Consider the following 22,628-nt stretch of genomic DNA (forward strand, 5'->3'; position numbering starts at 1 on the left):
AATCATGAAGATCTTTCTAAAGCCCAATTATATTAAATCACAAATTTGAAGCAGATTCCGACATGCAATAGGTCAATAAGGTAGGAATCGTTTCAGACTAAACTTGATGGCCGGCGTCGGAGGAATCGTCCAATTACCGTCGAAAAGCTTGAAACCGAACAAAGCTCCAAAGGTCTAAGGAGAGGAATTTCAATTTGAATTATCTGCTTAGGCTTAGGAGGAAAGAGATGAGTGCGGGACATTATTGTCCGTGTAAAAATATAACAATGCAAACTTAGCAGGGGTAAGACAGGAAGCTCACTGTGCTTATGAACAGTGTTACAGGATCGCGCGGTTTTCTGGTGGCCGCGACGATGTTGCCTGCAGCTTCTGAAAGCTTAGTTTTCTAGGGTTCTTCTGTGTAGTTTGTTTGTGTGTAGTGAGCTCCAAGTTTGGTATTGGGCCGTTTTCTTTTGTGTGATTGTGACCCATTTTCTTTTGTTGTACTTAACTTGTTTTAGGCCTTTATTGTATTTGTTTTGGTTGGTAATGAAATTTACTTTTATCAACAATAAAAAAAAAAAATATATATATATTTATTTATTTATTTTATAGGACTTTTCTTGCGTAGGAATGGGTAACGATTATGGCAGGTGGATAACCGCGGTTATTTATCCATATCCGTTTATGTTCATACCCGCATAACCGTTTACCCGTTGGGTAATTGCATAAACAGTTATATTCATACCCATATCCATAACCATCTATAAACGGTTAACCATATCCATGACCGTGTATCTATTTAACCATAACCGTTTACCCATTTAATCATAAACATACCCGTTTACCCATTTTTGAACCCGTTTATCCTTTTTTTTTACCCATTTACCCCCTTTTTCACCCGTCTATATGCTTTTTTTAAACAACTTGAAAATTACAAAAGAAAAATTTGTCATAATTTTCGTTTTCTGACAATTAAACAAGTTTGCTTATCCAGGTGCAACAAGGGAGTGCATCTGTTCTAGTCAATACAGCTACGCTCATGCCAGCATGCAGTAACGTATCTTAAACATTGACAAATACACAAATTATGAAAATTCTCACTTGAAATACTTAAACTTTACTGACTCAAATGTAATTAAATTAAGGAGGAAACAAGCGATTGATCAAAGCAAGTTGATGATATTCATGGGGTTTCCACGTTTCAGGCAGGGAATCAAAACGCACCTCATCAAGCAATAATCAAATAACTAAACGCGACATACACAAACTCGTGTTCACCTGAGCTCTAATCAGTTGTGCTGGTCCACTCGGAATCCCTGCTGAAGTCCTCTGCTCCTCTTGCTGTTGAGATAGAGAGTGAGCTTTGGAGAGGGGAGAGGGCAACGAGGAGGGAAAGATGAGCAAGGGACGGGGCGTTTGAGACTCTGAGTCTGGTGCTGGTGGAGAAATTGAAAATTTAGGGTTTTTAATTTTATTTTTAATTTTACATATATTAAATTAAATGGGTAAATGGATACTCGTTATAACCGCGAGTAATACTCATAACCGCCCATTTAAATTTCATGGATAAACGGTTATACCCATAATTGTTTGTTTGTCTAAACGGTTACCCATAACCGTAACCGTGAACTTTAAATGGGCAGATAACCACGGTTACCCAAACCCATGGGTATTTTGCCCATCCTTATCCTTGCGTGTGAGTGTGACCATTAATGCCACATATAACAAGTTAAAAGACAATATTATAGTTTACCAAGCCACATATAACAAGTTAAAAGACAAGCTAATGACAATGTTACTTCTTAATACTACTGTTTGTCGTAATGTTTCTAATTTGTACGAAAGTTTGAGTGAGTGTAATAACTATATATATAAATCAGGCATTTTAGGTTTGATACCGATAATAATACTATATTAGTATGAGTTTAATATATCAGTATCATACTCATAAGTTTAATATATTGAACTCAAGATTTCAATATACTGGTATCATATTCAAATTTTCCGTCCAACTATAGGCATAGGATTTCGATATGAGTTCAATATACTGATATCACACTCATTTTTTCTAGGTTAGACCTTCCATAGTGGACCCAAAAATTGAGTGTGATACTAACAAAATAATAATATAAAAATCAAACTCCTACGGTGGGATGAAAAAACTGAGTGATATGAGAGTAATTTTTTTTGTAAACAAAGGTATTTTAGAATACCTCATATTGATTTAAAACAAACTTGTCCACATGGATTGAAAAGCGATATATATAGAGCTATTTTCAATAGTATTCCACAGTACTATTTGCTATAGCGATATTTTCTTTTGACTATTCAGCAAAGGAAGTCTATAAGAAAGTCTATCACGAGGTACATTGGGCATTCACTTGTGACGTGAAGTCCCTTGCCACACGAGTAGTACTAGACCAGCTCAACCACCATGATCAACTTGACACGGTTAAAATCGAGCTCAACTCCACACTCATCATAAATAATAAATACTACGTCAATTATTTCTTCGAAGAAAAAGAAGAAGAACGTTCAACAAGCGAAAAAACAAGCACAGTTTGTGATTTGGGCTCGGTAGACTCTGATGAAGGAAATGGTGCCAAGATGAGGCTTTATATTTCTGACATATTCTTTAGGAGCATAAAATCTTTGAGAAGGAGGAGGGGTGACTGACGATCTTCGTGAAGACAGTGTTGAGGAGGAGGAGGAGGGTCGAGAAGGAAATAGATGCGTAGCGCGCAAAAGTAAGGTTTGTAGAATTTGCTTGGGACATTGTTGCTGGATAAAAGATGTAACAGGCTTGCCTTGTGGGGATATACAAAAGCTAGAAAATTCGTACACAAATGAATTAAGGGATATGACGATCGATGTGTTTTTCCGAATGAACTACTCATGCACTATAAAGCTATATACAAGGGACTTCAAAAGCACCGACTTTCAATAAGTTATTTGAAAGTCCTCTCAATTTATAGTGCATCTATTATTTGTCGAATCCCTCCATCTAATTTTCGTAGTGCAAGCGTAACAAAATTAGTGTAAGTTCCATTGTATTTGACAGTCCATCGTCCAGATAGAGGTTAACGAATCATTCGTGCACAATCAAGAGGGAAATTTAATGTATCGATAGCCCGTCCAATAATTCATTCACCTATTAAGTGTTTCGTATTTCTCAATACAAATAACCAGAGAGTTTACAATGTTTAAACTGCCCTCCTTTTCATCACAATGAGATTAAACCGAAGTAACTAATGCAGTCATCATCCACACCATCCGATGGTCTTGTTTGATCTGAAGCCGGTTTCAGAAGGGTCCTGCTGTGCTGGCGGAGGAGCAAATCTAGGCTCCCTAGGTTTGGCAGGGTCGACAAAAATAACCCACCCATCCAAGAACTTGGCATTCATCCCTTCTCTAGCTTTCTCGGCTTCTTCAACTGATGCGTATGTAATGAAACCAAAACCCTTTGATCTTTGAGACACCCTATCGATAACCACTTTCGCTGCATGATCAACAAACACAATGAGTTCAGGTTAAAGCGATGTAAGAAGTGTTAGGACAGCAAAAAAAATAAGCTGAATCAACATTTACCATCTACAATCTGCCCAAATGGGGAAAATGCCTCTCTAAGCTTTTCGTCTGTTGTTAATCTCGAGAGACCTGCTCATTGCAATTCAAAGAAACAATGGTACTGATTCAAGAATCTGCATGTACTCTCATATAACACAAACGGTAATGTAGTTTCCACAGGAGTCTCAACAGTTCTTCAGTAAACAGATGGCATATTTACAAGACTTTAACACATTTGCAGCCGTATTAGTTATGTTTTCTTTTCGATCAATCGGTTGAAAAATTGGAATGTCTTGGATTGAAGCTTTGTAATCAAATCCAAAATAACAAAAAAGGAACACAGATTGAAGCACAAGACTATGCAATTACAAAAGGCCTTATAAACCACAAACATACACTAAACTGTTAAGAAGCACCAAATTATATTAACTCCCATCATCTGGTGGGAATCGCAACCAATTTTAACAAAGCACCATAAAACAAGAAAAAATATGGGAAATTGGCAAAGATGATTTTTTTTTAAATCCCCATTGCTCAAACGATCAGTTTTCAGTATGTCGTCAATATATAATCACTATATCGTCAATCATTGACCGTTATGTCGTCAATGTTTCATCGATATTTAATTTTAATTACTCCAGAAATTGGGATTTGATTTCTGATCAATTTAGCCAATTTTCAAAAAAGATGGAACCTTTAACAAATCAAGTGAAAACGAAAGAATTATCGAAAAAATGAAAATAAAAACATGGTTTTCTGCAGGTTCGACTGGATTTCGCAAACAGGGAAGAACAGAAAGCAATTAACGAAGTGGGTGAGATCGAAATGTACCGCTGATGAACAGCCTGGGGGATGTGAGAGTTGAATTGTGACGAATGGCTGCGAATTGGGAATGGAGAGCGGAGGAAGATCCTCCGAGGACGCGGCGGAAGGCGGAGACGAACGCCATTTGAGGTGATCCGACTTCAATGGACAGTGTGTGATGACACAGTCTGGGGATTTGGGGGTTTAGGGTTTAACGAGTAAAGAGAAATATCAGGTTCGGGTCGGGTGGGGGCAGAGTTGCAGAAGCTCCTATACTTTGTGCAAAGCCCATAGGCCCAACCGGGCTTTAGCCCAATCGGAGGTTTCCGCAAAAATGAATGTCACAAGTTTAATTAAGTTTAAATGTCATTTAATACTACTGTTTAATAGTATTTCTCTTCATTTGTAAGTGAAAGATTTTAGGTTCGATTCTTACCAATAACAAATTTAAACCACATTATTGCTCGGATGGTCAAGTGGTTCCGTCGCACTCAAAAATTTCTGGATGTGGAAGTTTATGGGAATGTAATATTGGAATCACCAATTACAAATCCAATCAGATTCATGGTTTTGTGAAATGCAATTGTAACCTAATCTAGCATAAACAAATCTTAATAGTTTTGTAAAATATGCACAAATAGAACTGATCACTAACGCTTAACAAAAATTGATAATAAAAAAACACTAAACAAGAAATAATCGTAATTTTATTGATAGGATCTTAAAAGATTACAATCTTCAAAAAGGTAGTCTTGAATAATATTATGAGGCTTCTCAAACTAATATGAATCAAGATCTGAGATAAGTGCGTAACTACCGGTTTTGTGACCACTTTTATGTTACATGAGTTACCATTCATTGTATTAAATCCAAAAGTGCTAGAAGCAAATTAACCGTTCAAATGGGAATTATGGCAAACAATGTTGTCATACAGTAACAAAAACAAATGTGGCATCGCATGCGTGCAGGATAAAAGGTCAGCATGCAATTTCTTTTCTTTTCTCTCTTTACATACATTGTTCCTACTCCTCTTCCTCCTTTTTCTCTCTAAAATCCTCAAACTGCTGCTTATTGGAGAGGCGAATCACTAGCATAACTAAAAATAGCTACGATATTACAGGAGACGTCAAGCGCTAACTGAAAAGATATGAGAAAAAAAACAACACAAATAAAACACTTTCAACATCTAATTTTGCCGTGCGGAACTTTGGGAGATTGGCAAGTTTTCAATCCGTCAACTTCACTGCCTTCTCTAGCATTGACGTCCCTCGGAAAATTGTCAACTGCACATCTCTCATGTATTTCGATAACTGGAAAATAAGAAAAAAATTAAGCTGTTAATGTTAAAAGTTAAAACAAGAACAGCCTGCTTTGTAATACCGAGTTAGAAAAATCGGACTAGGATCCTCTCCTAATCTAAGGATGAGGATCCTCATGACCAAGGGATGTGGACCGTTGGATTTTTATCCAACGGCTACAAACAGAAGGGTCCCTTTAAAGTTATAATAATTATAACCGTTGGATCTTTATCCAACGGTCCACATCTCTTGGTCATGAGGATCCTCATCCTTAGATTGGGAGAGGATCCTGGTCCAGAAAAATCAATTTCTCTCCAACTCCGCACTATCTGCAATTCAAATAACTGTATACACTTACTTGCTCATCTTTCATCTTTCTAAATCCTAACTTCCTCGTCCAGATTGACTCGGCTTCCTCAGCCGCGGGGAGAACCAGTTTTTCCACTTTCAGGGAAATAAGTAACCTCTCTATACATGAAAATAGTGCTTGGAAGTAACCCTAAAAACACCAAAAAACAATGACGTCAAACTTCAAAAAAGGGTAATTTTCATAGAAAAGGAAAAACATTAAAGTATTATCGAATAAACAAGAGCAGATTCCAAATCTTACTCACTTTTCCTTGATGTTCTCTACTAGTAGCAACGATCGGAAGCTCAGCAACCTCCCGACCAAAAACCCTAAGGAGACCAGCAGATACAACAACAGATCTGGACATAAACGAAAATTATTACTAGTGTGAAATGGTGTGACAAAACCATCAAATACTACAATCCGTACTAACACCAGAGGAGCAACATACCCCACTATCAAAACAACACAGTACATGCCTCCAAACTCTTGACCTGAAATATTTCTCCTGAAACATGCCGGGAAAAATAATTGATTTCATAATATTAGTCATAGAAATTTTACATTGGATGAACAAACGCTACACAAAAATTCCAGGAAGCAACAAAAAACTAAAAATCAGCAGAACAATTAAAAACTACCACTTACCCATATACCATAACAGGGATCAAGTCGCGACCAGACTGTGCAACAATAGGGTCAAAGCACTCCTGCCAATTGAGCACAATCAATTTGAAGGTGACAACATTGATAACTATTCAGTATAAATTTGTCCACACAACCAAATTAAGTGACAACATATGGTATATACACAATTGACAACTAACAAGTGACAGAAAAATACTTAAAACTTAGATAGGAAGCCTAATCTAGAACGCCAAGTGATAAATGAGAGAAGGCACTCCCTTAATACATTCATCCTGTATAAATTTTGATGCTCTGAAACATAACTTACCAGTTCTAAGTAAATTCTACTTCTTTGGGGATTTTAAACATAAAAATGGGAAAGAATAAAACACCAAGTCCAAGTTCAGTGCCACACGTTAATAGGAAGGCATCAAAGAGCGTGAAAGAATAAGGGTAGAAATTCCAACGCACATATATGTACTTACTCGAAAAATAGCAGCAGCCCTTGAAAGAAAGGGTAGGTGTTCCGGATAGCGACTCTTTCCACTGAAAACTCTCCATTGAACATCTGCCACTCCGTCAATAAACAAACCTCTATCTGCATGCTTCCGGATTATTGTATCTGAAAATGGAGCTGGAACACACTCTGCTCCATTGAATACTAAATTCTGTAAAGCTGCATGAATCCTATTACAGTCATCACAACAAAACCATTTATCTTTGGGGAGTTCCTGCAGTAAGACGCATAAAATATAAATTAGCATCCAAGAAAATATAAAAAATTTAACCACCACAACATTCAGAACATACTTTTAAGTCACATAATCCACTGTCCCGTAAGCAACCAACATGGAACTCCTTCTCACACTGAACAAGAATCAATGGTAAGAATAAAACAAAGATAACTATTAACTAAAGAGAGAAAATTTTGACAAACTCTCATTGCATGTGATCAAAAGAGCTAAAATGTTAAATCATACCTGGTCACAGATTATAACCGTTCGTTCATCAAATAAAGCTGCACTGAAATCTTGGCTCCTAAAAATACAAAATAATATGTTAGCACCTATGAGTGATAACCAAATGGCAAACATCAAGTAAAGAAATTATATCGCAAGAGTCCTCGAGAGATTATAAAATAAAAAAATACTGCAAGAAATTGCCTAGAAACCAGGGTACCAAATTTCCAACAAAATAGTTTGTAGACATGGGTGTTGAGCATGATGTGACATAATCAAAATTTAACCAACTTCGTGAAAACCTTCATTCATGTCAGGCTACTTAAAATGCACACAAGAAATGAATGGAATTTATACACAAGAGGAACAAACCTGCAAACAACGCAGCCACCAATTTCATACTCAGGTGCATTGAAGACCCGTGTCAAACGTATTACAATAGGTCTTCCAATATTTGAAGATTCCCCGGCAGCAGCTTTTTTACCAGGTTCAAACTTATCTCTACAATCTGGACAATGCCAATCACCTTGAGGAACCAATGGTAAATCCAAACAAGCTGCAATATAAACAAAGTTAGACCCAAAAAAACATGAAACACCTAACAACTACTAACTTGATTGATTCATAGGGATATTAAAATTATTAACAACATCAATATATATGATGACTTTGTTTCCACCAAAAGAATTCATATATATATATATATATATATATATATTTTTTTCAAACATGAGTAATATTAGCATGGGGACAATACTTCCTATCATTAGATTGAGAAGACAGTGATGTGGATCAAAAAGCATTCATCAAACCACTAAATTTTCAGTTCAACCGGGGAAAGAACAAAACGGAATATATCAAAATGTGATCTTAAATGTTGATGAGCAATACTTAAAGGAGAAAGAACAAAAATATACATCCAAAACTAAAATCAAGTACCAAAAATTATAAACAATATCAACCTGAATGATAAGCACGAGGGCATCCATCACAGAAAATCAAATCCCCTGTATCATGTCCACATACAGAACACATATCATCATTTCCATCACTGCCACCAATTGTCAGGTTTTGCCCATTGGCCAATGACATGGCTATATCATGAAGCGTCAATCCATTGGAAGTATAGATGTGACGGTAGCTGCAAAATGAAATAAATTATCTACACATGACACACTAAACAACAATCCATTGGAAGTATAGATGTGATGGTAGCTGCAAAATGAAATAAATTATCTACACATGACACACTAAAAAATTAGAACAGCAGCCAAAGCTCTTTAGAAGCTACTCACGGTTGACGCCTTGCAGCCATTCCAGCATGAGCTTCAAACTGTGAAGGGCTTATCTGTTTACAGTAAGATTGACATGAGAGAAAGGGGAAGGAGGGGCTAGACCAATATGCAGGACTTAAATTTGATGTGATCTGTGCAGCTCAGTATTTACCTCTTTGTCACAGCAATTACAGACTATCCCATTTCCTTGCTTATAGCCACCAAGTAATCTCTGGGAATGAAAGCATAAAATCATTTAAAGATCAAAAGTTACAGGCATCGACAACTGAAATCAGCATCATCATGATAACTATTATCTATATAATTACCTGCCCTTTAACATAGTATGCCAATTTAGCTCCATCTGGAAGTCCATTTGGCATAAATAGTAACCGGTGAAGATCATTATCCCTATCAACCAGCAGAAATTTCCGAATCAAACAAAACTCACCCTTTATCGAGACAGTATCTTGTAAAAAAAAGAAACTCACAAAGAATCACAACAGGAAAAGAGGGCAAAGGGATGAGATGAACCTTCTCCTATTGCCACCTTCAGCGATTTTCTTCTGGTTCATAGTTTCATAAGGATTGTGGAAGCTTGGTCTGCACAGCATATACAGTTTCAGTTTTTTCATGCAAAAAACAAGTTATCTTAATCTGAATGACAAATACAATGGTAAAAGAATCTAAAATGTTCCATTAGCCAGTAATTAAATTAAGTTCAATCACCATTACATTAATCTAACAAATTCAATGATGGACTTATATTCTGAGTACCATGTGTTAAGTTTATTACCTGGGAATTGGATGAGGCAATTTAGGGAGCTTCACACGACGTCTTTTCTCCACTTCAGCCATTCCATCAATACGATAAAGAGTTGCTGCAGAATGTTTTATATAAAAAAAAAAAAAGGAACATTAGGGTCTCAATATCACATTAACATAACATATATATCAACCGGACACAATTTTGTTTCCCTTCAGTGGATCGCTTTTTCCTTAGCACTTCCAGTATTCCAACATAAGCATTTTGAAAACCCAAAATTTGTTAAAATGTTCTATCATTAGTGAACTTTTCATTTGATTATATTACACTACCCTCAAAATGTCATCAAGCACATGACAAATGAGCTTCATGAATGTCAGATTTTCTGGATCTGAGATATGTGATATTTATCTAAGGAAGTTGAGAAAAATGATGGTGAAATCAAACATAACATGGAATCAAGCTCAAACCAAGCAAAGAAGTTTTCTTCCCTCCCCCTCCTTCCCCAACCACTTTCCTTCCCATCCTCCTTCATTTTCAAATAATAGTTACTGTCCAAAACATATATACACATCATAATCATCATCCTATGGGAATTGCTCATTCAGTCCCAACCAAAGGTAGTGTGATCAAGTGCGAAAGCTTTTGATGCAGAACATACACCTTATTGTGTTGAGCCTAGTTGAGATCCTACCTAAGTGGATATGGATTTGGTCTGATGTTATTTGCACTTTTGCAGGTCCATAAGTCTTATGTGTGTGAGTCAAGTACTGATTCGATAATTGGGAGAAGAGCTATCCTAAAAGGTTTATTGGGAGAAGAGCTATTTCGGAAAGGAAAAAAAAAACTCAGCAAAGTGTTGCTGCTTAAAAATTACCTTTCCAAATCCGAAAGGACTCTTCGTTGAGAGCAGAGCCAGCTATATCCTTTATCACTTCATCCAGACTGCTTAGTGGAGCAGTCTTCAGTTCTTGTATGATGCTATAAACTGGCCTCCCATTCTCCATGTATATGTGATTATTAGGATGCCGAGTCTTGACACCAGCATGCTGCTCAAACTCATATGCACTGAGTACCTGCTCATTTCATTGAATCAATCAGCTATAAGCCTATAAGCAATATTGCACTTAAACTCAAAACAATGTAAACAGTGAGTAAACTTGCCCTGGTGAAATTGCATGATAAGCAGCCGCACAAATAACCACCGCCACTTATAATTCCATGCAGCTCTATCTGCTAAAATTTATATTAGAACCTCTAAAGAAAAAAAAATATTCGTACTGCAAGCAGATATTACATCCAACAGAGAAAAAACAATATATTTGATATAATACCTTTGGTGGGGAGGAAACATACTTCACTCGAGCCCCATCAAGAATACCAGTAGACAATAGTTTTTTAACATTTGAAGGATAGCTGCTCGGAACTACATTAGTAGAACTTTCCAACTCCCAATTAGAAGTACAAGGATGAAAGTTGCCGAATTCAGCGCACTGCCTCCAACATGAACTTGCTGGAAACTCCCTACTTGTACTAGCCATTGCCTGAAAGTCCATTCCGGACTCCTCATAAGCATTTCCATGTGAAGAGTCATAATCCTCCTTTTTCTTGCTGAATTTGAACGTAATCTTGCGAATGCCAGATGAACTGGCAAGCTTAGGAATTTCAACCACAACCCGAGAGGTCAATACATCACCATTCGTCTTGTTCTCAACTTGGCAATTATCATTCACAGTACACTGTCCATCGCTCAAGGTCTCCTCAGAGCCCGAATTCCCCGAACTTGAGGACTCAACTTCACCGCACTCTGTTCGGTTATTATTTACCAATTCAGCAGGTTGGCTAGTAATGTCCTGAAAAGTGGAGCCATTCTCTTTCGGAGACACAACGGGGTTTGATACTTCCGAACGTATATCCTCATTGGAATGGTCCTTCACTTGCTTCTTGTTGGGAAACGAGTCTGCCCCGCTATCATCTCCGAGACACTCGTGCTCTCGCTTCAATTCAGCTCTCGGGGAGTTTTCGGTTTCCACTTCCCCATCTCTCAATTTCCCCACACAAATTGCCTCCTCACCCATCCAACTACAACCCTACTCAAGAATCCAAATTCGATAAATTTCCAAAAACAAGCACTGTGCGACTGAGACAGCATTCAATCAGAAACCCAATTCCAAAAACGAATCCTATTTCCCCCAGCTCGAATCACGAACCACAGTTTTTTCCCCCAGAATTCAAAAACAGTTTTTAATCCTAAAAACAAGGAATCGAATCAAAAACACGAAAAACGAAAACAAAAACATCGGAATCACCAATTTTCAAGTAAAATTTAACAAACTAACCTTCTCTTACGAATCCAAACCCGAAAATTTCAAATCGAACAGGACTTGGAAATCCGATAGAAGAAAGAGGAGCTCGGAGATCCAAAGCGTTTTCGAATCGAATTCGGAAAGTTGAGGATCTGAAATTCAAGAAAACAAATCGAGGATGTTTCTGTCGAGTGAGATCTGCGAGAGGAAATAGCGCGGGATGCGATAAGGGTTAGGGTTTTTCAATTCTGTTTCGAGAAACGGGTGAAAACGTGCAGAGCGGCAAAAATACCGAAATGAAAAAGCCTGGCTCGCGCTCCAGATTCAACTTTTGAGGGACGACAGACAGATAAAATGCCTAGTTTATTTAGATAAATAAATAAATAAAAAGATGACGAATGGGTTTCTTTGGAAGAAACGAGACGGCAGGTGGATAAAGCCTACGGGCCCACTTTTTTGGCCAACCAAATTGCGCCGCGTGGCGCCACGTGTGATGGGACCTGGAACCGCGAGTCCCGCTTTTTTCTTTTTTTTGCGGGAATTTTGTATTTCTGAGAGTTTGGTGCGCGGAAGTAACCGTGAGTGATGTGTTAGATGGAATTTAAGCCGTTGGACGAGACAGGTGGAGGCATCGGAGGAAGTGTAGAGGGTTTTGGAGGGGGTCATAACCGACTTTTAAAATGGACAGAACCTAACTGTCACAGCCAACTGTCCCAATGATGGATTTTAATTTTATTTTAATTTTTTTTTAAAAGGAAGATAAAGATGGAAGGGGTGTGGACCAGGTATAAAATAAGTACCTTGATTAAGTGGGCTTTGGAGTCTGGGCTGATAAGGAGTTTAAATTACCTAAGTGGGCCTCTTAGGGTTTTTAAGGAATTCTTTCATTCTCTCTTCTTTGGCTAAATTATCCTAAAAATTTCTAATCTATACCACGAGTTAAGTTTTCGTCCCTAAACTCTACTACTAGTTTCTCCCATATTCGAATTATGTCATTTGTTATACTAGTAGTCTTTTCATTAACTCCGTCAATTTTTCCATTAAGTTGAGAGATAAAATAGGAAGTTCTTCCAAACAATAAAAAAAAATTGAATTTTTTAGGGGATAGACTTGGCTCCTCAAAGATTGAGAAGGAACTCCTCTTTATTACCTCGTGACCTATTCATAAACTGTGTATTTATGATCGGAACTCCTTAGGGATTGATGAAATGATCTTCGTTATAATTGATTTTTTTTTTTTATATAGATGATCCTTATATAGTGATTTGTAACATGTCAATTATAACTACGAAATTTGTGACTAGGTTACTAAATATTTTGAGGAGTAACTCCTCCTTGACCTTAGGAAGCCAAGTTTCCTTTTAAATAAATTAGAAACTTTTTTCCATACGGGTCATTATACCCTTAAATTGGATGGAAAAAAGACAAATTTGACGGAATGATCACTCATGCAACGCATAATTAAGTTAAAAGACGAGAGAAACTAATATGAGAATTCAAGGAAAAAAACTAAATATGAAGTAAAGTTAAGAGATCTTTGCTACCACGCACCTTTTCATTTTTTAGAAAACTTGCCGGTTTTTAAGCTACGAGGTTAAACAATTTCAAATGTCGTCCCAATATTTTGTCATTTGGCCAATTTATACTTTTTGATAGGTTGATTGTTTGGTGAACCATCAATTGTTGAGGTCACAACTCAGGAGACACCCGTAGAATGATCTTGGTGTGTTCTTCGTGGCATGGTTAGTGGAAGTGATTCAAATCCTCAGTGATGTGAAATGCACTTACTTTTGTTTTTTGCTTTAATAAAAAACTAATTTATTACCTTTAAAAAAAAGAAAAAAAAAAGAAAGAAGAGTTACGAAGCCCATCAGTACATAAAAACATTATTTAACAACGACTGTTAAGAAGGAGGAGGAGGTACAAATCCAAATTATATCATATGGGATAGAGTGAGCATAATTGGCTAAATGTTTTCTTGACATAATTAGCCTCCCGCCAAACATGACTAAAACTAATAAAATTAAAGGTAGAATCTAAATACAAAACATCATGAACAACAATTTTAATTTTCTAAGAAAAAGGCAACACAAAATACAATTAATGAGCTTCAAGTCACCTTCAACATTGATAAACCTCCTAATTATTCGCGCATAAGAAAACCCATTTTTAGGCCATAAGCTTCAGCAACCAAGACATTAGCAGGGCCAATTGGTTTGGCACCAGTAACATGAATAACAGCATCCGCATAATTTGTGTTTGTACCTCCCCCTCCTTGTATAAATGTGCAATTTTTTTATACAAGCAATAGTTGAGATCAAGAGATCCATGAATCGGAGAGATAGAGCGTGTTACGACTTGCATGCATTGTTGAGTGGCAACATTGAGGATCCTCGCCAGATCCATCAGTTCATCGTACATTATGCGATCAAAAATTATTGTAAATTTTTATATTTAAAAGTAAATATAAACAGTGTTGATGAAACTGATTGCATGATGTACAATAAACGAATGTGATTGGAGGATTTGGCGAGGATCCTTTCTCGAGTGGCAGGTCTTTTCGGGGACCCTATGCAAAATTTATAAAAGGGGCCCTCCTTCTAATAGCTTTCCAAAAAAAATAAAAGTAGGACAATGTATTGATGCTAGAAAGTAATAACTTAAATCAAAACAAATTTAGGACTCACTACTTATAAATTTATAAATGCCATTAAATAATAAGTAAAAAGAACTACAAACATAACTTTCAATAAATAATTAGAAGCACTTCAATCTTGAACAACCAAACAAGAAAAAAGCTTCTTTAAAACTCCAACTTCAAAGTTTCACTTGAATATATAACATTATTATATAATAGTAAAAAAATCGTTTTTAGGATGTTATTATTGGCACTTCAAATATCTTATTGTGTACTCCAAATTTTTATATTTAGAAAAAAAAATTACACTTATAAGGAGTGCATAATGAGATTTTAGAGTACTAATAAAAACAATTTTTTTTAATATATAGCATTATTACATAAAAAATTTAGATGGAATTTTTTTGGGGGGGCCCTTCATACTTGGGGCCCTATGCGATTGCACCTTTCACTTTCCCTTAACGCCCCTTCTGTTGAATGGTCACCCCGCAATGCATGCATGGTTCCCTCTTGCTTTGTTTCGAAAAAAGTACTTACATATGCATGCATTGTAAATTTTGGTTATAAAGTTGAATAAATTAAACTAAAACAGCAAACATGAAATTAAACAACGATGTATTATGTATAAGAGGATAAGAAATGTGCGTCTATCTCCCAGCAGAAAAATGATAAAATACAGTGAAAGATATAAGTGTAATACCCTGAAAATTTAAAATATATGAATATGTGGAGTAAAACGAGAATAAATAGATTTATGGTTATGAAATTTGAATGGAGAAAATGTGAAATCCCGCTTCCGGATTTCATTATTATTTATATCGTATAATTTTCGTTAAGTGGAAAATGACGAAATTGTCCTATTGTATTAAATGGATTTCCTCACGTATGTATTTGATCATTTCATGATTTTCCAGATTTATTTACATATTCGAATAGTACGTTTCGATACGAACGCTTGCGCACAAACGGAATGTGATTTGAAGTTAGAACGAGTAAGTTACGAATTTTTAAAGTTAGAGGGCAAAATGGTAATTTTGGGAGGAAGTATTCTAGAAGCCAAAGGATTCTCTTTTTTTTTTGGCTAAAGTACAAAAAACTATCTCAACTATTGGGGTCACGACAGTTTCATACCTCATCCTTTAAAATTGATAATGTCATACCGCATCTTACGAATTTGTGACAATGTCATACCTCCATCACTTTTTCTATTAGTTTTTCTGTTAAGTGCTGACGTGGTAAGAGATTGGGACCACTTTCTATTAAAAAAAATAAATAAAATATTATTAAAAACTAAAAAATAATAATAATAAATATTTTTTAAACATTAAAATAATAAATAAAAGTAAAATAAAAATAAAAATAAAAACCCTTAGTCATTCCTTCCCTCCCCCCTCTCTCTCTTCCCCATCTTCATCTTCTTCTGCTTAATCCTTAGCGCACACACAAAAAAAAAAAAAAAAAAAAAAAATTTGAAATCCCAACCCCACCCGCCCCCAAGGAGAAGGAGGAAGAACCGAAGAAGAAGAAGGAGGAAGAACCGAAGAAGAAGAAGGAGGAAGAAGAGGAGGAGGAAAAAAAAAAATGAAAACTGCAACCCAAAAAAAAAAAAAAAAAAAAAAAAAAACCCACAAGAAGAATAAGGAGGAGAAGAAGAAGAAGGAGAGGGAAAGGTTCCCCGCACCCTTAGGAAATTTTTTTGTTTTGTTTTTTTATTCTTAATTTTTTTAATATTTAATTATTAAAAATATATTTAATTATTTTTTAATTCAGCTGGATTACTGAGTGGTCCATGTCTCTTGCCACGTCAGCATTTAACAGAAAAACTAATAGAAAAATTGACGGAGGTATGACATTGTCACAAATTCGTAAGATACGGTATGACATTATCAATTTTAAAAGATGAGATATGAAACTGTCGTAATCCTAATAGTTGAAGATAATTTTTTATACTTTTTACCATTTTTTTTATTTTTATTATTATTATTATTATTATTTTTATCCCTTTTCCCCGGCAGGCAGATGCAGCAAGGGAGCTGCTGTGTTGTTCTACCCCTTCATTCTTCTTCAATAAAAAAAAAATGATAACTTTCTCATACGGCAACGAAATCACGCACGGTTGAAGGCTATGTATTCATAGCGAAGCCCTCTTCAATTTGATACCAAAACCATATGCTGGAACCAAGCGTGCTCGTATATTGAAGCCTAGAAGATTCAACTGTTTTCGTGGGCTTTTCGCCGATTCCGGCCAAATTCGCCCGAGATGGGTCTCGACCCAAGAGAGAAAAATACTCCTCTCATCATGCAATTCCAGGATATGTAAGTGGATCTTCCGAATTTCAAGTTTCATTTTCGAACAAGTTTGAGATTTATATGTTTAGCTTGAATTTCTGGTGTTCTTGTTGAGGAGTTGTGGTGGTGACATTGATTTAAGAGCTTAGTAGCTAAGTGGTAGGTTGATGAACAACTTTGGAGGAGTTTAGAGGGCAGGACAAGAACAAGAAATGGTACATACTTTAATTTTATTGAATGGTTTGTAGTCTTTGGCTAAAAGAGGAAGATTAAGCATGATATGGGTAAGCTAACACATTGAAATACAAGTTAAATATGATTCCTGGATAGTTTGGGATTGCCCTGAAATTGTAAATTGGATTAAATGAGTATGGGTTCTACATTGCAGAAAACTTATTCATTTTGCAGAGAGAAACTATGTTTCAAGTAGCCTATTTTGGCTCTTGATTTCTATGTCCTTGTGAGTTCCTTTTGATCTAATATTGTGTGTTTTGAAATTAGAAATGTCCGTGATCAAAACCCATCTGATTTCACTTAATTCTGGTGAATTTTGATTGATCAAAATTATGTCCAAAGTTGAGTCACAGGGCTGCCAGACAGCAGCAAGTTTTGTATTTCCAGTTTTGGGACTCCATTTTATAGTTGGCATTAACTTTCAATTTAGGGCTCCGTTCTCTACTACTATTATATGATTTTAAAGTACACAGAACAAGCCTCCAAAACAATTTAAGATGGTACCATTTGGTTCAGGTTTGAGCGTTCATTATGAGCTTAAACTTGGTTGCTCAAAACAGTTATATGCAACTTTTGCATAGAAAAAGAGTGTTATTTCCACATTATGCAATTCTTATCCGAGTTTTTCTTTAAATTACTTTGCTTTATCCTAGTGTTGTTATTTGAAGTATAAGTTGTATTTGAAGAGACACCCGCAGAATGATCTTGGTGTATTCTTCATGGCATGGTTAGTGGAAAGTGATTCAAATCCTCAGTGATGTGAAATGCACTTACTTTTTATTTTTCCTTTAATAAAAACTAATTTATTACCTTCAAAAAAAAAAAAAAAAACAAGGTCACGAAGGCCATCAATATATAAAAACATTATTAATAATGACTCTTTAGAAGGAAGGGGAGGTACAAATCCAAATTACATCATAGGGGATAGAGTGAGCATAATTGGCTAAATGTTTTCCCGACATAATTAGCCTCCTGCCAAACATGACTAAGGTCTCGTTTGGCAGCTCAGACTGTACTGATTATTTTTGTCGGATAGGATAAATAGTCACTGGATAGTACTGACTAAATTAGTCGGGTGTTTGGTGCAGTATCAGACTAGTGACCGTATTATTTATACTGTGTTTGATATTATACTAGATAGGAGGCATCAAACTTTAAAAAAAAATTAAAAAAAAAGTGAAATCATTTTTTTGTTCCCAGATCTCTCCGCACCCCCAAAACACCCTCCCTCTCTCTCCCTTCTTCTTCCCCGACTGTAGAAGAATCCCAAATAATTGTTCCCCAGCTCTCTTCGCCACACCCCCCAAACTTCCTCCCTCTCTCTCCCATATTCTTCTTCCCCGACTAAATAATCCGGACGTTTTGGTTGGTTTTATTAAGCGGGTGTATACCGTGTTATCCTATCCGACCGGTTAAATTAATCCGACGCTTATTTAGTACGAGTGAACGCCAAACACCCGAGTCCGTATAACTAATCATATCCGATCCTTTATACTTTTTGGTAGGTTGACTATTTGGTTAACCATCAATTGTTGAGGTCACAACTCAAGAGACACCCGCAGAATGATCTTGGTGTATTCTTCATGGCATGGTTAGTGGAAAGTGATTCAAATCCTCAGTGATGTGAAATGCACTTACTTTTTATTTTTCCTTTAATAAAAACTAATTTATTACCTTCAAAAAAAAAAAAAAAACAGGATCACGAAGGTCATCAATATATAAAAATATTATTAATAATGACTCTTTAGAAGGAAGGGGAGGTACAAATCCAAATTACATCATAGGGGATAGAGTGAGTATAATTGGCTAAATGTTTTCCCAACATAATTAGCCTCCTGCCAAACATGACTAAAACTAATAAAATTAAGGAAAAATTACACGTAGAGGATACTTTCAATACTTAATTATATATTGAGACTACACTTTTTAAACATTTCAAGAAATGACATTTTTTTTAACCCACGTAAGATGACATCATGTCCTGTTTTTCCTTTAGAAATGGAGTTACGTATTCTGTTAAACGAGATCGGCAGTGATTCGAATCATTCAAATTATATTTTCGTTTCTCTGCTGTTTTTCTTTCTGTCTAAAGTTTATGTGTTCTGATTTATCTCTCGTCATCTGCGTCAATTATCTCTTGTCATAATTTCTATTGGAATCATTCAAGTTTTCTTCGAAGGTAAGTGTTTCTCTCAAGTTTATCTCTCTGAATTTTATGTGTTATGATTTAGATTTTTCGAAGTGTTGTGTGTTTTTTAATTTATTTTGGTTTAAATTTTGAAAGAGTCTCTAATTTTTTCAGTTTTTTATTGGTCGCATTGAGTTTTTTTTTTTTTTGGATTGTTTTTGTTTTTTGCAGTCACGGTTTTTTAGTTTTGAAGATTTTGATTCAGTTTTTATTTGATCGAGTGTTTGGCGAAGGTGATTTTTCGTTTTGCTGCTTTTGTTTTTCCATTGAAGTTCCTTTTGTTTTTTACAGTATAGTTATCATATATATTTGTTAGAATTGGAATGGATTATGAGTTAGATTAGTATTTGGTGAATGTTATTAATATTTGTGCAGCATCAGTGTTTATACATTTTTTTATTGTCATTTATGTAGCATCAATTTTACATAATATTGTAAGAGTTTCATCATTTTTGAAAGCTTTTTGTGCAACATCAGTTTTTATTGATTATTAGATTTACATTTTAAAATGTGTGTGTGTGTGTATATATATATCTAATTATTTCTGTGCAGCATCAGTATAACTTTATGTTTTTATATTTTGAGGTGTAGATCATGTCCATTGTTAAAGTGTTGAAGTGTGTATATGAAAATTGTGTAGTAGTTTTGTTGTTTTATCCGCATACTAGTTATGAGAATTTATGCGGGCAATTAACTTTTAGGTTTCCAAGTTTGTCATTAGGAGGCTTTCTGTTAAAATACTCATTATATGGAGGCGAACCAAACTATTTATTAGAGTGTAATGAAGATATTTAAACCCTTCTATTGGTGAATAAATTGATTTGAAATCCAATTGTTGATGTTTATGTTCAAGCTAAGAAAGAGATGTTTATCGTTTCTACTAGTAGTGTGTTGTCTTGCCTAAGTGAAGCTACTAGTATTAGAGAACCAATTTTTGGTTCAAGATAGCTTTTGTTTGTCCTTTACTTCAGCTGCTTATTTTTGCTCCTTAAATTTCATGCTCCAGCTCAATCTTTAATGTATTATTTGAAATGCAATATCACGGCGCACATAGTTGACTTCTTGCTTGGTTAAGGACTTTTTCAATTTTCCGCCTTTTGCTATTGTTCGGATGTAGTAAAGTACAAATACACCATAATCATCTCTGTAAAATAAGTTTGCATAATTAGCATTTAGCATCAATTAAATTAGATTGATGCAACATCAGTTAAAGTAGGCTGATGCAACATCAGTTAAAGCAGACTGATGCAGCATCAGTTATGAAAGAATAGAATTAGCATACAGTATCTGTTAAAGCATACATCATCAGTTATAGTAGATTCATTCAGTATGCAAAATTAGTATTTTTATATGAAATCTAATGATTGGTTTACAATCATTTTATCATTGAACATTTATTCATAATCAACAAATTTTAAGGATTCCAACAATATTAATATTTAGTCAGAATCATTTTACTATCTTATTCATCGCAAAAATTAGTTTAACCTTAAATATGTAACCAAGAATAGTAATTCAATTAAAACAATCAAAATACACAATTATACTTACAATTCAAGCTGGATTGGACATTGTTTATCTTCATCCATCTCAAAAGTTGCATTTGAAGGGCTCATTCGGATGTAGTTGTTTGTTGAACTTTCCCTTTCATTCAATGGAAAATGGAATAATCTGTCTCTGTTATTGTACCATTCTTCAACCATTTGGACCTGTATACATTTTAAGCGTATTTTTGAAAAATGTATTGGGAAATCACTAAAAATATAAGTGAAAATGAATTTTGATTTACCACTTTATATGCTTTGTCATTGTGCATGTTTGTTTCACATTCTTGGAGGTTTTTTCTTTTAGAGTTGTAAAAATTGAAATGCTTCTCTGCTGTGTCGAACACAAACAATATGTAGTGTTCGTGATTTAGAAGAAGCATAAAGATTTTTCGCGCAACTCCCATTTGTTCGTTTGATTCTTCCCCCAAACTGTGCTTTAATTCTTTCATTTTGGCTTCGTCATTTTCATAGTTGATGAAATTCATTTGTTTATCCAGAACATAATTAGTATATGGACAATTAGTATGAATCATCAATGTGGACATGTGTATGAAACATCAGTATGCAGTATCAATATGTAGTTTCAATGACATTGAATAGATTTTAACTAAATTTAATATTTATAACTTACAAAGAGATTGACTAGGAAGTAGAATTTTTTATGATCCAAATTGCTTTCTTGATCCCTGAGAATGTAGTTGTGTGCATCAATCACAGTATTTGTAACTCTGTCATCTCCAAGGAATCCATCCATATCTTATTTCATCACAATATTGTCATAGTAGCTAAACTCATTTGCAGTGGATGACCAATATATGTCCTTGAAATACAATAGACATAGAAATATGTTAATGCAGAATTAGTATTTTAAAGTATAACAGAAATTATAGATTTAGTTCTAAATTTTTTTTACACTGGTGCTTATTCCCAGAAAATGTTGATGAATTTTTTGTCCATTGTGGGTAGGAGAAAGTATGCTGGATAGTCTTTTCACTCATTTGATTCTCTTGTTTTCTCCATGACATTGTAATAGAAATGCATATCCCTTATTTTTTTTTTTTTTTTGGCTTTTTGCTTGATGCGTTTGACCATTTTTCAAGTTTGAGGTTGAACAGGTATTTGAGATGCTATTGGTACTTTTTCTGGAGTTTACATAACTTGTTTTGACTAGATATCTACCTCTTGATTAGAAGCGATTACGATATTGTCCTCAGTTTTAACAGCTTCGCTTTCAGTTGCAGAATCAGTAGCAGAATCTTGATGAACATGTTTCTTAGTTTTCTCTTCTTTTTCTATTTCAACCTCATTGATGAAACCCAAGATCTTGTTTAGTTCAGAAATTTTTTCTTGTTGCTTCTTCACCAATTCTTCTAGAGAAATTTTCTTAACTTTTAGAATTTGAAATCTCTCTCTTATTTTTTCCATTTTTTTTTTGTTTTGTTTATTGCATTTAGTTCACAATGCTTCTTGTAGGACTTTTCTTGCTACCATTCAAGGTCATTCTTCTCCTTCAACAATCCCTTGTTCTTTTCTTGCAATTCATTATTTTCTTATTTCCATTTTTTTTCTTTTGCTACCCCAATGCAGTGTTCTTCTTCTTGAGTTCACTTTTTTGTTTTTCTAATTTTTTTTATTCTCTTTTTCCAACTTCTTGTTTTGTTTTTGCGAGTCCTTATTATTGTTTTGCAAAGCATCATTCTCTTCAAGAATTTCAATAACAAAATTCTTGAAGTGGCATGTGTTGATAGTATTATTCAACATCTGAAGTCGAAGTTTCGCCCTCATTTTCCAGTACTCTGT

At 35.1% G+C, this 22,628-nt stretch overlaps 2 protein-coding genes across 3 annotated transcripts; both read right to left on the minus strand.

Moving 5' to 3' along the window:
• Positions 1 to 3,067: 3,067 nt before the first annotated feature.
• LOC137723608 (organelle RRM domain-containing protein 2, mitochondrial-like) lies at positions 3,068 to 4,580 on the minus strand. Its single transcript, XM_068462805.1, has 3 exons — positions 4,381 to 4,580; positions 3,571 to 3,639; positions 3,068 to 3,481 (listed from the first exon to the last, which is right to left on the minus strand). The coding sequence occupies exons 1-3, from the start codon at positions 4,496 to 4,498 to the stop codon at positions 3,243 to 3,245; spliced, it is 426 nt and encodes a 141-aa protein (XP_068318906.1). The 5' UTR covers positions 4,499 to 4,580; the 3' UTR covers positions 3,068 to 3,242.
• A 652-nt stretch (positions 4,581 to 5,232) lies between these two features.
• Positions 5,233 to 12,266, minus strand: LOC137723363 (uncharacterized). Of its 2 annotated transcripts, none has more exons than XM_068462546.1 (19): positions 11,966 to 12,266; positions 10,961 to 11,876; positions 10,791 to 10,859; positions 10,504 to 10,702; positions 9,657 to 9,741; positions 9,395 to 9,463; positions 9,190 to 9,271; positions 9,033 to 9,092; positions 8,882 to 8,934; positions 8,549 to 8,727; positions 7,959 to 8,142; positions 7,608 to 7,665; positions 7,438 to 7,494; positions 7,113 to 7,358; positions 6,649 to 6,710; positions 6,452 to 6,508; positions 6,266 to 6,359; positions 6,010 to 6,150; positions 5,233 to 5,663 (listed from the first exon to the last, which is right to left on the minus strand). In XM_068462546.1, the coding sequence occupies exons 2-19, from the start codon at positions 11,702 to 11,704 to the stop codon at positions 5,580 to 5,582; spliced, it is 2,523 nt and encodes an 840-aa protein (XP_068318647.1). In that variant the 5' UTR covers positions 11,705 to 11,876; positions 11,966 to 12,266; the 3' UTR covers positions 5,233 to 5,579. The 2 variants fall into 2 exon arrangements, with proteins under 2 accessions (XP_068318647.1, XP_068318646.1); XM_068462545.1 differs by having other exon boundaries at positions 10,791 to 10,862.
• Positions 12,267 to 22,628: the final 10,362 nt, after the last annotated feature.

The sequence above is a fragment of the Pyrus communis genome, chromosome 17, assembly GCF_963583255.1.
Source record: "Pyrus communis chromosome 17, drPyrComm1.1, whole genome shotgun sequence".
NCBI lineage: Eukaryota > Viridiplantae > Streptophyta > Magnoliopsida > Rosales > Rosaceae > Pyrus > Pyrus communis.